Source organism: Balaenoptera physalus, assembly GCF_965194825.1.
Source record: "Balaenoptera physalus genome assembly, chromosome: 13".
NCBI classification, from domain to species: domain Eukaryota; kingdom Metazoa; phylum Chordata; class Mammalia; order Artiodactyla; family Balaenopteridae; genus Balaenoptera; species Balaenoptera physalus.
In genome coordinates, this window is record NC_138892.1 from 17983299 (window position 1) to 17999030 (window position 15732).

General features: G+C 49.1%; 1 protein-coding gene and 2 long non-coding RNA genes across 6 annotated transcripts in view; all 3 read right to left on the reverse strand.

The window, feature by feature from the left end:
- The window catches only part of CHST11 (carbohydrate sulfotransferase 11), a 282761-nt gene extending 269241 nt beyond the window's left edge, over positions 1 to 13520 (reverse strand). For 2 of the 4 annotated variants that reach the window (XM_082419504.1, XM_082419502.1), the window contains exon 1: positions 13282 to 13520. In XM_082419504.1, the coding sequence (XP_082275630.1) occupies positions 13282 to 13384 (103 nt within the window). In that variant the 5' untranslated portion in view covers positions 13385 to 13520. Of the gene's footprint in view, positions 1 to 13266 lie in introns of all 4 variants that reach the window. The other 2 variants (XM_082419503.1, XM_082419501.1) reach the window with 1 other exon arrangement.
- Positions 1 to 15732, reverse strand: part of LOC309640621 — a 487501-nt gene that overhangs the window by 289845 nt on the left and 181924 nt on the right. The window lies entirely within an intron of this gene.
- LOC309640614 lies at positions 583 to 11482 on the reverse strand. The gene is made up of 2 exons (XR_014252304.1): positions 10090 to 11482; positions 583 to 9655 (listed from the first exon to the last, which is right to left on the reverse strand). It is a non-coding gene; the product is annotated as an uncharacterized lncRNA (long non-coding RNA).

Sequence of the window (15732 nt, forward strand, 5' to 3'; positions counted from 1 at the left end):
ATCAAATCAGTAGTGAAATTGCTGAAAATTCCATACCTGCCATCCCAATAAAGGATTTTCTTCTTGGCCACCAATTACTATCAACGTATTCGTCCTTTCAATCAATATTTACTAAGTGACTACTGCTATGGTTTAAATGTTTGTGTCCCCCCAAAATTCATACTGTGAAAACCTAATGCCCAAGGTGATAATATTAGGAGGCGTGGCCTTCAGGAGGTGGTTAGGCCATGAGGGCAGAGCTGTCATGAATGGGATTAGTGCCCTTCAAAAAGAGGCCCCAGGGCTTCCCTGGTGGCACAGTGGTTGAGAATCTGCCTGCCAGTGCAGGGAACACAGGTTCGAGCCCTGGTCTGGGAAGATCCCACATGCCGTGGAGCAACTAGGCCCGTGAGCCACAACTACTGAGCCTGCGCGTCTGGAGCCTGTGCTCTGCAACAAGAGAGGCCACGATAGTGAGAGGCCCGCGCACCGCGATGAAGAGTGGCCCCCGCTTGCCACAACTAGAGAAAGCCCTCGCACAGAAACGAAGACCCAACACAGCCAAAAATTAATTAATTAATTAATTAATTAATTAAAAAAAAAAAAAAGAGGCCCCAGACTGCTCCCTCACCCCTTCCGCCCTGTGGAGATACAATGAGAGGTCAAATGTCTTGTTTATAAGCCACCCGGTCTGTGGGATTTTGTTGCAGCAGCCCAAACAGAGTAAGACAACTACCTTTACCAGGGTCTATTCTAGGTGCTGGGATACCGTGGCACACAAGACACGGCCTGCTCGTGACAAGCCAATGCACCAGCGCACGTAATGACAGAGGCGTGCACATAGGAAGTACCCTGGGACACAGGGGAAGGACACCTATCCGCTTACCTGGCCAAGAGGAGATGGATGTTGGTTTCACACAGGAGGTAACATATGAACTGGAATTTTACCTCAAGACACAACCAAGTTGAAGAGAGGTGAGTGTCATCTGAACACAGGTGATAGCACTGGCCCCAAGAGGGGATGTGCTCACCCAGGAGAGAGTGTAGGTAAGAAGAGAAGGGGCTATCACTGAATGCCCCACAGAGAATCCACAGCTGTGCTTAAGGCCCTTATAAAATAATTACTTCTTGACCTAATTAGCTAAAACCAAGAACATGCAGATGAGATACACTGGTGAGGTGAAGAAAACAGTCTCCGGTGTCAGTTAGACCTAAGCCAGGATCTTGTCCCAACTTTCCAGCTCTATGACCTCAGGCAAGCTTCTTAACCTCTGGAAGCGTCAGTTTCCTCATCTGTACAATGGGATTGGTAAACGCCCATCTCACCAGGTTGTGGTGAAGAGTGAATGTGATTATCCAAGTACAGCAGTTGGCATACTGTCTGACACATAGTATCACTAAGTGATCATCTCATTAGTGTTATTTTTAGTAAAGCATCAGCAACATATGGAATCTAAATAAGGATTTCCCAACTACCGATATTTTGGGCTGGAGTATTCCTTGTGGGAGGCTGTGCTGTGTGTTATAGGATGTTTAGCAGCATCCCTGGCCTCTACCCACTAGATGCCAGTAGGACCCACCTCCCCAGCTGTGACAACCAAATTGTCTCCAGACACTGCCGAATGTCCCTGCACTGGGGAGGAGAAGGGAGCAAAACTGTCCCCGGTTGAGAACCACTGGTCTAAATCAGTTAGATGAGGTGGGAAGTTCATCCGGAGCTCCACGTGCTTAAAAAGATAAAGTTCTTGTAAAGAACTGGGAGCAACGACAGACTCCCACCCTCCCTTAAGCACTAAGCCCAGCAGGAACTGTCTGAGGGGCCAGAGGCGGAGTGGAAGAGCATCAGATAGGCCCTCCGTCTCAGGCTGAAGAACCCTGGGCCTCGCGCAAATCAGGATTAGTCTTTCGACTAAATTTCAGTACGTGCTCTGGTGATGATGGGCAGAAATGGGCCTCTGCCCCTGCTACGAGTGCCAGCCAGCAGAGGAAGCCCCACCAGGCCTGCAGTTAAGAGGGGGTGGTGACTGGCCCCTGTGCAAGAAGAACTCAGAAAGTCCTCCTCCTCACACCACAGGCTCGAATGTGGAGACCAAGGCCAATCGGTCCTGGCCTGTGCAATGCATCCAACCATAGCTCCTGTAAGGGCTGCCGTTCCTCAATGGCTATTCTTCTGAAACGACTTTCATCCTCCTCAGAGTTCCGCTGCAGAAATGGCACTGACGGGTGCCCTGGGTTGTATTTCTTCAAGTGTCACTTCTTAAAGCTAACGGGAACCTGAGGGGTAATTTATGTGCATAATTGGGGGGAAAACCTATGTCCTTTGCATTCAGCATGGAACCGCAAGCTGATTTTTCACCAGGTAAACTCAGCTTTTGCAAAACACTACACAGAGGCACAGCTAAGCTTTGGCCTTGGCATGGGAGGTGCGACAGCACAGCAGACAGAGGGTCAGGGCATCCAGAAAGACGATATCATAGGAGTCTAGACAGAGGACCCTTTCGGTAAACCTCACAGGGTAGGTCACACCTACGAAATGGATAAACATTAAAACATTTGCTCAGGATTCCAGCAGAATGAAACACAACAGCGTTGTTGTCAACACAAAGATTAAAATCTTAGAATGAGGAAACACAGTGCATTTATTTTAACAATATGCATACACTGTTTTTGCGTCCATTTTCAATGTATTTTCACATCTCATTTCTCATTTAATCCTCACCACCACCGCGGAAGAGAGATAATATTACTACCTTCCCTTGGCAAACGAGGAGAGTAAATCTCTTGCGTTTGTGACTTGTATTCAATCAATTATTAAGCCCCTACAATGAGCCGGGCACCCTCCCAAGTCATCGAGTATGGCCAGGTACTATACCAGATGTCGCTGAAACGTGTAGGGTCTTGAGGTATTTCTCCAGGAGGAGTATCATTGGCCCTTGGTTAGGATGACTATCTGATGGGCACAAAGATCCCACCCTGTGCGAGATGTCTAGCATCCTTGGCCCTGCCCACTAAATTGATGCCCTCAATCCTTGGGACAAACAAGCACGGCGAGACACATTTCCAAATGTGGGGGCCAGGGGGGAGCCCCCAACTGAGAGCCCCTACTAGACATTCCGAGCAACAGTCAGACAGCCATGGTTTAACTCTCGTGTCATCAGTTCCTCTCTGTGTGACCTCAGTCTCCCCACCTCGCCTTGTAAAATGGTGACTATAATAGGTGAACCTTGTAAGATTCCTGTAAGGAATAATACATGTTAAGCACGTGACCCATGTCAGCCTCCAGGAAATAATACCCAATAAATATCTGAATTTCTTTATCAGCTCATCCCCCTTATACCCGCATCTCCTTCAATCTTAAAACCCCCTTCTCAGGGAGCCTTCCCGGACCCCTCCATTTAAAAGTGCAGTCCCCTCACTGCTTCCATGTCACATCCTCCTTCCCGGCTTTATTTTTTCTCCGCAGCACCTGTCACCATCACACACACTCTGTGGTTTAAACATGCATTTGTTTACGTCTCCGTCCATTGAAGGTACCATGAGGACACGAACCATGTCTGTTTGGGTCCCTGCTGTATCTCCAGCACCGAGCACAGAGCCTAACTCTTAACAAGTATTCAACAAAAATATCTTGAGTGATGTCGAATGGATACAGTGGACAGCCAGGGCCTGAACGCTGGTCCTGGGCTGCAAATTCTGTGCTTTTTTCCACCGTAGTGAACGATCATGAACAACAGTATTGGAGGTAAAATATGTCCACTGTTAAGAAATGTAAAGTGTTAACAACACTACCTTAGAGGGGCCTTTGTGTTTTCCCTCTTCTGGGATCCTGTGAAGTTAACAGTTTCTAACAGAAACCCATCCACCAGCCTACTGCACTGGCGTTGCCTTTGTGGGGGTTTTTTTCACAAGGCTTTTAAGATAAGCACTCAAGCCAGAGATTGATTAGGATTTCAACGCTTACATTACCGAGTTTCTTTATTTCTATCCATACCTATCTCAGTGGGACCTGAACTCCAGTGATATTGGAAATATCATTCCTGCCCATACTATGTATCCAAAGCCGAACTCGGACTCACCACTGCCAGAACGAGCTCCAGGTGAACACTGTACTTTTACCCACACTTGACTGTGGCAGGTCTGACAATCAGCAACTATATTCAAGACCAGTTTACACCTGGGGTCCCAAAGTCCAGTGGACATTCGATCTAGCACAAAGGGGCCTGGGAAGGAAACATCAGGCCTTCCATTTTCATTGACTCTAGAAAAAGAAATTTAATGTTAAAAATATGAATTCATGTTAAATGTTAATCAAAACAAACACCCCCATCTAACCTGTCATAGCAAGTTACATGCCATTTATGAAACTCAGGCATCCTGAGGAGGGAGACGGAAGAAGGACAAAGGAACTCAGTCACCCCACTGCTCTCAGCATATTTTGATGGATCACCATTTACAACTGAATCGTAAGTAGATTTACAGATTATATTATCTACTTTCACCTAAACTAATCCTCATAAAATGGAATAGAGGCTTAAAGAGATCCCAGTCAAGAAACTACAGCCTGGAGGGCATTCCCTGGCAGTCCAGTGGTTAGGACGCGGTGCTTTCACTGCTGGGGCGCAGGTTCAATCCCTGATCAGGGAACTAAGATCCCGCAAGCCGCTCGGCGTGGCCAAATTAAAAAAGAAAGAAAGAAACTACAGCTTGGAGATAATACTCATGACGCACGCACACAGGAAAATGGCATTCCTCTCTCTCCCAGAGTCTTGTAAGCCATATCACAAGGCAAAAAGGATGAGAGACTTGGAGTTGACTGGGAGTTAGATAACAGAACTTCCCAGATGGTGATGAACACGTGGATTTACGATCACTATTGTTAGAAACTTAGAAATATCCTTATCCTACATATTTAGATAATGGGAGTGATATGTATACACTTGCTATAAACAAAATATGTGGGGGATGGCTGCTCACATATGTTTTACCAATAGGGTGTGGTGAGTACTCTGGACGTCGGCTCACCATCCATTCCACCCCCTTCTAGAAGGTCTTTCTATACCGCAGAGGCTATTGATTTAAAAGCTGTGTTTCCCAGGCTTCCTTGAAGCTAGGGTTCTGAATGTGAGTCTGACTCCCCCAAATAGAAGCACTCACTTCAGATTTAGAAAGAGGCCACCTTCCTGCCTTTTGGGTTGTTTTCACCCTCCCGGTGACAGAGATGTGAGGGTTTTTTCTGCAACAGCATGGAAGGGACCACCCTCTGGCTTTCTGGGTGTCGAGAGGTGGCTGCAGTGGGGAAGCACCCCGATTCTATAACTGAGATTTCTGATCCCAGGTTCGCAGTGTCATTAGTTTGTTCTTGGATTCAGTAGTTCCAGAGACAGTCTCAGAGGTGGTAGCACACTTAGTGGGTCAGTTTTTTTGAGCAGCCGTGCCAATATATGTTTGCCTATATGTTATTACATATACTACTACTATTAGCTGAGACTCATTCACGGAGGTCCAGCCGACAGCCCTATGTCTCCAGCCTTCCCTACAATTTGGTAAGGACCAGATTCCCTCCATTAAATACTTTTCTGCTTAAAATACCTAGACCGCTTTCTAGTTCCTGCCCCGAAGCCTGACTGAATCCTAGCAAACCAGGAGCAAAGAGGTTTGGGAGACAAATAAAACAAGACCACACCAGAAGCTATTTGGATACAGCAAACAAACCTGGCTCTTCCCTCTGGGCCGTACGCATATTGGTGAGGTGGGCAAGGGGGCAGAAGAGACGTCTTTGCCAATCACTTATTTACTCTTTAAATGTTTCCTAAGCACCTCTGGGCCGACCTTAGAGGCTATAAAGAGGAACCTGGTAGAGGTTCCTCAAAATGTGGAGATGTACAAGTAAACAAATAACTACTACCCATTTCTAAAAGGGCCAGAGAAGAGAAATGACGAAGGCCATGGGCGTTCAGTGGCCTCGAAAGAAAGTAAAAATCCACATCGGTGACATTTTCCTCAAGAAACATCACGAGGTCTATTTCTCTGTGAACTTCCAGGTTTGAGCCCCACATTAAATAACTCACTCCCCCACGTCCCCATTCTGACTCTTACCAACCTCATCAGTTAACCAGAGAGACATGCTAACTGCAAGCCCTGAGGCTCTGAAAATAGGTGCAAATTTCCCAGGCACAGCAGAAAAGACTCAAAGGCCTGCACGCTGGCAAAGCCTGTATGAAGCAGGTGATCAGGGCTAATCAGGTACCTCCAGGCCCTCAGTTGCAGCCTGAGTGCCATTTTTCATCACCTGACTGAGGTTATGGAGTGCACCATGGGTTACAAAAAGTACTTTCATGATTTACAGAGGTGGGTCCGAAGCCATCAACTGTAAGACACTGCCACTCTATGTTCCTCCGAGAAAAAAAAAGGCTCTCCATTAAAGGTCAGCACAGTACTAAGATACTATCAATTACAGCACATCAAATTTCATGAAAAGGAAAATGTGGGGGAAAAAATGAGTGTTTCAGAACTGATAAAACATAATAATTCATAGGGTTAGGCAGAATGCCCACAGTAGGACCTGGGTCTTTCACTCCCGAATCATCAATCCATTCAATCTCTACTTTTCCTGAGTGCTTCCATAAGTCAGCAGCTGTTGATGGCTGTTCTTATCTATGAATGCCGTGGATCACACCCGGAACATTTTAAGAATTTCCCAACACAAGCTCAGTTAAAATTCCTGTCAAATCTTTTTTTTTTTTTTTCTGATTGGTACTGCTTTAAAAAATTGACAACGGGGTGGTCTAGTTTGTGGGGGGGTGGTGGAGGGGAAGTGGGATTTACATGGTAACCACTTCACCCAAGTGCACCCAAGGGCTGCTGAAGATAAACACAGAAGCGCAAGCAAGAGACCTCGGTTCATCCACCCCTGTTGTGCCCCCTCCCCCAAGAGTCCTCGGCCCAAACTCTTCCAGGGCTTCCCGTCCTGTCCCCAGTCACGGCCAAGGCCCACACAATCTCTCTCCACCTCCTAGTCTCAGCTTCTTCCTCCCTCTGCTCCAGACACTCAGAGCTGCCTGTCAGGCATGGTCCTGCCGCAGGGCACAGACCTGTGCTGCTCTCTGCCCGGAACATTCTGCCTGGGACTGGGCGGACACGTGGTCAGCTCCTTCACTTCCTTCCGGTCTCTGTGGTCCAGTCGTCTTGTCAGCGACATCCCGTAACGTCCTCTATATTAAATTGCAAGCCTGGCCTCTCACATCCCTCATTCATCTCCCCTGCTTTGTTTTTCTCTCTTCACACCATCTGATGTGGCACCTATGTGACTTCTGCATTTCCTTAAAGCCTGCCTATCCCACTAGAATGTAAGTTTCATGAGGGCAAAAATAATGTTTCATTGCATCCCCAGTGCCTAGAACAATACCCCAACACAGAGTAGAGGAGAGACAGAGAGAAAGAAAAAGCAACTCCACTCTTACTTTCTGATCAATCACATCTGGTGTGAGATGCATCAAATTACAAATTCTAGGAATTTTTAATGGACAGATCAGATTATGCAATGATGTCAGAGGCAGAACTGCCTCCCTCTTCACCAGTGATAAAGATGGGGTCTCAAAAGTCAAGAGAAGAAAAACTAAAAAGTGAAAATGAGTATGTAAAACAACTTCTGTTTTGTCTCAGACTCTGACCTTACAAGCAGCCGTGACTTTCACGAAAGTCTTTCCACTCACCGTCCCCAGATTAAGAAGAGCTTTGTCCTTTTGGTGGGCTTAAGAAGGGAAAGGGTGGTACCCATGCTTGTAAGCCTTTGATTTCCTGTTTTTAAATGGCTGTTGCCCGCAGAGCTCGTCATAAGCAAAATGACTTTTCATCCAGATAAATACAAACAGCAGCCTCTGCTGGAGGGTGGATTCTCCCACCCTCACCCATCAGGAATACCCCAACCGCTCTTTTTCTGGTGCCCAATCACCACTTTTATTTCAGAGGCAACGAAATGAGGACTCCTGGACAGCGGCTATAACCATGGAAGGAAACTGCCTAAGTGTATCTGTCTTATCTTTGTGCAACTATGAAATTCCCCACTGAGGTGCAAACATTTAAACCACCAAGGGGAGACCCCATGCTAGAAACATCTTATCTTTCAGTCATTTAATGCTGTTTCCAGGATTTAAAACAGTGTCGTATTTGAGACCTTCTTGACATCTTTTCAAAGGATAAAGATGTCAGATATATAAAAACAGTCCCTATGAACTGGTATAACTCCGAATTCAGTTCATGTATCAGCAAAAAGATTCTTTAAAATTAAATACATGCAGGGGGAAAAAAAAAAAAAAGGCATGATACCAGACTGACATCCTGCAAAGGGGTGGGGATGGAAGGTGAGAGGTATATGCAACTCTATAAATTTAAAAGTTTGTGGTTAAATTTTCTGTCTTTAAACTTAATAACTGGTCACCATAATGACCATAATGATGTATTTGTCTAAAATACATATTATCTATCAAACAAGGTACAAAATCCAGGATGTGATCTCAAATTTTTTTTAATATATATATATTCCATAATATACAGAAAAAAAGTACCCATTGCCTCTGGGTCGTAGATTAATGTATGATTGTTTTTCTTCTGTACTTCCTAAATTTTCTCAAATGAGCACATATTACGTTTATAATTAAATTAAAATTATAACCCAAGACCATTTCACATCCAATCTAATCAAGTGAACTACAAAGGGGTAACCCAAGAACTCTTTAAATAAAGGGTATAATCTTTCAATACATTCAAGCAAGGCAAAGAAATCCCAAGCGACAATGAAAGTAAACATATCACAAAAGGAAAAAAAAAAAAGAGAGAGAGGAAGAGCAAGAGAGAAAAAAAGGCTTTCTCCGCAGGTTTCTCTCCTATGAACAGGAGCTTTCAAACAAAACCACAACCCTACGGAGTAACACAAAGGGAAGGTTCAGAGGAGCTGCCTTCACACACTCAGCACAAATGCAGCCTGGAGGCCTCGCAGCTCTGCCTGGCCTGACACAGCTCCATCAGAGGCCAGCCATCTGGGGCAGGTATGGTCTCGGCAGGTATGCGAGCCACGTCAATGCTCGGGAGGCACTTTCACAGGACATGATCGCTGATGGAGTCAAACCTGTGCAGAAACCACAGGCATGGAGCTCCATTCTCACCGACATCAGGAGCGGTTCACGCCCACAGAAGGTGTCCCCTGCAGATGGGGTTCTATAGGTCAGTGGCTAAATGAGGCCAGCCTCCCCAGTACCCAGGACACCCAAGCAGTGTCTCACCGCCTCACACTTCAGGGCAGCAAATCTAGGCCATGGGGAATGCTCCTGTCTGGCGCATGATGAGCTTAAACCTGATCCATGACTCGGGGGATCTCAGAGGCCAGGAGGGCAGAGAAGTGTCCAGACCTTGTCCCCGGTGTTCCACATTCCTCCTAGAGAGCCAGACTTACTGACCAGGTATTCTTGGCAAGGTTTAATGTAACCTTCCCAGAAACTGGAGAAGCAGGTCTCCTAGAGTCTAGCCACTTCATGCATTCATCCAGCAAATATTTTATTGAGAAACTACTATGTACCAGGCACTGTGCCAAACACTGGGGTTAGAATGGGGTCTAAAACCCAGTCCCTGCCCTAAGACTATTAACTCAGAGTGTCAAAGCTCTAAAGAAAACTGCCTTGGGCTTCCCTGGTGGCGCAGTGGTAGGGAATCCACCTGCCAATGCAGGGGACACGGGTTCGAGCCCTGGTCTGGGAGGATCCCACATGCCGCGGAGAATCTAAGCCCATGCACCACAACTACTGAGCCTGCGCGTCTGGAGCCTGTGCTCCGCAACAAGAGAGGCCACGATAGTGAGAGGCCCGCGCACCGCGATGAAGAGTGGCCCCCGCTTGCCACAACTAGAGAAAGCCCTAGCACAGAAACGAAGACCCAACACAGCCATAAAATAAAAATAAATATATAAATAAATAAAGTTAAAGGCATCCAGATTGGGAAGGAAAAAATAAAAAACTGTATCTACAGATGACATGGTCCTATACGTAGAAAGTCCTAAGAACTCTACACACACACACACACACACACACACACACACACACAAAAGAAAACTGCCTTTACTGACAAGGCCCACTTCTGCTGAACCCTCCAACCAAATTAAAGATCAATTACTCAAGTTTATATATTAGAAAAGTACAGAAGACAATGAACCCTAGATTAGAATCAGAGGGAGAGACAGCCAGCGCCACCCCCCCCACCCCGCCAACTGTCTCCTTTTATTCTTTCTCTCTCTCCTCACACATTCCAGGTATTCTCTAGCCATCAACGAAGCCAGGAATCCATTTCTTTTTTGAATACTACTTTGCTATTTCAGATAGAAATAGAAATAGCCCTCCTGCCAGAGGGCTCCAAATTTTTAGCAACACAATCTGTGCCATGCTGTGGTCCCTTCTGCCTCTCCCTGAGTGATCTGGAGAAACAGAAACTGCAGAGCCAGGCTAAAGGATCAGCTATCATTACCCTAAATCCTTCGGAGAACCAAAGATCAGCTAACTTTTAAGGAAATGCAAAGCGGTAGGAAAAAGATATAACATCAGCTGTCATCAACAGTGTAGTTTAATAAAATGGGCGGGGGGGGGGTAAATGTTTAATATGAATTTCAAAGCATATTTTTATGTCCCATTGACACTGACATGGAGTTTTCATGGAACCATATGTAATTCAAAATAAGGAAAACCTTTCGGGACTTCCCTGGCGGTCCCGTGGTTAAGATTCCACGCTTCCACTGCAGGGGGCGCAGGTTCGATCCCTGGTTGGGGAACTAAGATCCCACACGCCTGTCGCGTGGCCAAAAAAAAAAATAAGGAAGACCTTTCAATTGAATTACCTGCAGTTCTACATTCAATAGCATGTATTGAAAGTAGTCTTTGCTATGGACTGGGGGAAAGTATCAGAAGAACATGTTCATATAGACACAAATAATCAACAAATGCTATTTTGGGGGGAGGAAGTGGGACCCGGAAGGGAAGCCAAGGTTGAGAGCAGAGGATCCTTATCAGTATAGCCTTGGAAAAGGTTCTGTCCCTGGTTCCAAAAGGCCAGACTGAAAGGAGCTAACACCACTGCTTTCAAGTCAACTTAATGTTCCAACTGGAGCTGGAAATTTTCACAAAGTGCAAATTACAAGTTGGGAATTTCTTCCTGGTATCTCTGGCTAGACAGTTATTTCCTAATTCTCACAGAGGATAAGAAAAGCCCAGGATGCATGAAAACCATGGATAGTAGCAGTCTTTCTAGTTAGTATCTCACCGGACAATTAACAGGTACAGAGAAGTTAAAGTACATTCCTGCCGGAGACTAATATTCATCCCTGTTCCAGGCATTTCTGCAGAGAATTACCTGGCATGTTCGGTCCAGGCAAAACTTTAAGTGGCCTAAACACATCTGTAGTGTCTAGACCAAATCATTCGGCCCTTTGTTTAAACTGCTGGAGCTCCAGTGTATTTGTACACCACCCAGTCTCCAGCCCCCGCCCCCCCACCCCGCCCCAGGGGAGTCTGGCCCGGGATGACACTGTCTGTCTGGTCCTGCCCATCGCAACCATCGCCTGGCAGCCGGCAGGCAAGCCAGGTCCATTTTTAAATTCCCTTAGAAGTTTCACAACCACCGGTTTGGGTGAGGAGACGAACACCGCTGTAGTTTGCTGACATGAAACTAAAAATACCCAGCTGCAAACAAAAGCCACCCTTTACAAGGCTGGCTTGGTGTCCTGAGGTTACATGTGGTAGTGCCAGGCCATATGACCATATTCTTGGCAAAGTGGCCGCCTTAACAACTGCTCCAGGCCCAGCAGGGCAGAGAGGCCATTCTGCCCTGAGCTGTCAAGGAATCCCGCACCAGGCAGCCCTGCCTGTTTGACGGAAAGAACAGCTTTATGCCGTCGACCCAAATGCAGGCTAGATGAATTCGGGGCTGCGTCTGGGTTAGACACACACTGAAAGGAGAACGCGGGAGGCAAAAAGAAAACACCAACCCTACAGCCCTGGAAGGAAATGTGTTTGCACCTCCCTCCTTGCAATTATAAAAGCAAGTTACTGCTGTGACTATACTGAGAAAGGCAACTCGGAGGCGTGAAAAATGGATCTGGGAGCCGATGTGGCCCAGTGGGGGCCTGCTGGGGTGGAGGACCATGGCTCCACGGGGAGACTCCCGTTGCCCCGGAAGCTTCTTTGTAAGGTTTTACCTGTTGGGCTCCAGAGCGGAGCTGCGAACCCGGGGCCGCCACGGTCGAGGTCGTCCCTCCCTCCCCAGGTCTCAAACTTTCCTTCGCGCCCCTCGGAAGGGGCAAGCCTTGTCCCTTCCCGAGTCCAGATTTCAGGTGTGGAACTTGTCTAAGCCACCGGGGACTGCGGGGAGGGGGCTCATTCCCACACGGCCCGGCGGGCCCGGGGGGGCTCGGAACGCAGGAGGTGGGGGATGCAACCTGACGGTCAGCCCAGGACCCGGCCAAAGTTTCCTCCCAAACTGCGGTGGCGCGCGCGACCCAGGAGTTCTGAGTCCCCCAGCACAGGGTCGGGAGCGGGGTTGCGGGGAGGGAGCAGGCCCCGGGGCACAAGCCGCAAGGTCAATGCGGAGCCGGAGCCGAACCCCGGGGCAAACAGCTGGCGCCGGACCCCATCCGCAGCCTGGTGGAGGAGCAGTGCCGGGCACCCAACCTCTCCCTACACCTGCTCAGCGCGGTGCCGAGCCCCGGACACGTGGGAGCCTAGCCCCGGGCTCCCCAGCTCGCGGAGGGGACTGGCAACCTCGCCGGGGCGCGCACCCTTCGCCCCCGGCCCCCCAACCAGGAAGAGGCAGCGCGCTGGGGCGCCGGGCGGCTGGCTCCCGGCGCCTCTTTCATCCTCGGACCTCGGCAGAAGCCGGGAAGGAGTTTCGTTCTCTTCAAACCCACCCTCCACCCTCAGCAGCTTCCCACAACCTCTACCTTGCCCTGCTACCTCGCAGACAGACGGACAAGAGACACAAAGAAGAAAACAGAACAAAACAAAACTACCGCCCCTCGGGTCTCATCCTCCAGCCTGGAGCCGGGAGGAAGAAGAAGAGAGAGCACATCTTTCCTCCTCCTCCTCCCCATCCCGACTCGGGTATCCGAGCGGACTCGGTCAGCAAGGAACCCCGAGGTGGCCCATAGAGAAGAGGTAAGGTTGGAAGAGGCAGAAGGCAGGCGGAGCGAGCGAGGGAGCAAAAGCGCGAGAGAGCAGAAAATATCCAACAAAACCACGCTAACGCGCCCCCTACCTGGGTGCAACATACTTTGGAAATAGAAGATAACCAGGATAAAGGATCCCAAGCAAGTGGCCAGCACCATCCGGCAAATTCTGTTCATCCTCATCACTTCCAGCAGCCCCGGCTTCATGGCTTTGTCCTGGCTGCGGGGACCCGGGCGTCCGGGAGGCGCGCCCGGAGCGCAGGAGCGGGAAACCCGCCGCGCGGAGCGGAGCCCGGGAGGCGCAGGGCAGGGCTGGGCAGGGTTCGCAGGGAGGATAGGGTTGGCTTCGCGGCCGCTCTCGGAGCCCCCAGCCCCGGGCAGGGGTGTGGAAGGCGCCGGAGTTGCTCTGGAAGTGCTGAGATGCGTGGACCCGCCGGCTGCGCGCTCTTGCTCCTCCCGCTGCTCCTCCTCGCCTCTCCGCCGCCGCCTCCGCCCCCGCCAGCGGCCGCCGCTGCCTCCTCGCGGGCCGGGAGGCTAGGGGGCGAGCGGTGGTGGTGCCGCCGCCGCTGCCGCTTTTCTGGCCGCTGTGGCTGTCGGATGGGCCCCCTCCCTCCTCTCCAAAGGCTACTTCATTGCGCTCCAAAGATCCACATATTCCGGGGCTGGGTTTTACCAAATGCAACTCACAGCCCCCGGCGAGGGGAGGGCGCCTGCGGAGAGCCGGGCGGAGGGAGGGACCTGAGAGCCGGGGCGGAGCGTCGCGCTCCCCCCGCCCCTACCGGGGATTTGGTCGCGTCCAGCTGTTTCCCGGGGAGCGCGGAGTGCGCGCCGCGCTCCCGCAGGGTCCCAAAAGCCCTCAGTCCCCCGCCGGGCCGGCCGCAGTCTGGAGGTTGTGTGTCAGCGTTTCTATGACAAAACCCGGAGGAAAAAAATACGAATAAAATCGCCTCGGTGCTGCCACCCCCTCCTGCCGGCCTGTGAAGAGGGAGGTGGCGGGGTGCGGGTAGGGCACTGGAAGCGCGAAGGGGTCTGGCGGTACGCGATTATTTAAAATCCCTGGGCAGGGTAGCCGGGAAGTTGTCCCCAGCCCCCAGGGAGCGAATGCCCTTTTCCCGAGTCTCAGAGTAGGGCGGTTTTGGGGGTTTTTTTGTTTTTTTGGGGGGGTTTTGTTTGTTTGTTTTGTTTTGTTTTTTCTTTCCAACGACAGCCCACCACGAGCGACGTTTTGGAAAGGGATTAAAGACGTCTGACTTCAGGTCAAGGTTAGGAAAACTGCGTAATTCTCAGGGGTCAGGAGACAGCTGAGCTTTCCCCGGGATTTATGCAGTCTGACACTCACCCCACCTCAACAGGGCAAAAGGGGTTTTGTGGATTTTCGAAGTCTGATTTCCCAAAGGGTAGAGCTCCCTCCAAATCCTCCAAAGGGCAGAGTCTTAGCAGGGTGGATGGGAGAGGATGCCCCCACTAAGTCACTCCTCCCAGTACAACCAACTGCTGGAAAAAACCAAGCCCGCCTTAGCGTTGGCAGGTAAATGGAAAGATGGCGTTGCTTTCTTGTGTTGAGTGAAGTGACTTAAAAATTCCAGTTCCATGTGTTTAGATTGTTTAGCAGTCAAACTGGATGCAGGTAAACAGTGCAGAGATCACTGTCTCACCTACCTAGTACTAGCTGGAGAAAATCGGTTCCTATAGTCCACTTATCAAACTACCTAGAATGGAAGATCTAAAGGGTTATTTAAATTCCAACAATAATATATACCAGGAAAAAAAGTTACTGTAAAGACTACAATAAGTTTTGCGCATATTATCAGATCTTTACTACTATTAACGCAATTAGTGATGAAATAAGATAATGGGTCTTTCTATACCTCTCACACAGCAGGCATTTGATACTTATTGAATCTGAATGTAATGGGCCTTATCCTCCTCTCAATACATCAGAGACACAATTTGCAAACAGATACATGCAGCAAAAACCACCTCAACAACCTCAGTTCCTTTCCATGCAAAGTCTTCCTCCAGCAGTTGCTAAGCAGGGAAAGTAACAAAGTCAGCAGCCTTGCCTTTGATTACAGAAGACAATCAATTATAGCACGATATTTATGTAGCCGGTTTGTACTGTATTAATTTGTGCTCACTTGTGAATGAGCTGCTTACTAAAGGCAGCCGAGCTGAACAAGATCCAGTACAAAGTCATTCTCCAGTGATTCCCCCCCACGGGAGATCAGGGATGGGAGCTGCCCTTACCCACCCACCTGTCCATCCTTGACCACGGCAGGGATTCCCCGCAGGGAGCATGACTAGATGGGCACTTGCAGTGTTTGGCCTAGAACAGCAGGCTCTCATTTAACTCCTAGTTTTATAGAGCAGGCTGGGATTTGCTCCCAGGTCACCCAACTGGTCCCTCGCCTGCCAGGGCAGAGACCACACTGTACCTGGACAAAAGCCTGGACACGCATAAGGCAGTCTGGGAAGTCTCAGGGCCAAGGGAGAGGTCAGAAGCCTAATCCCTGGTGGGTCATGGTGAGTTGCGTTGGCCCACCTGGTGAGGAAGG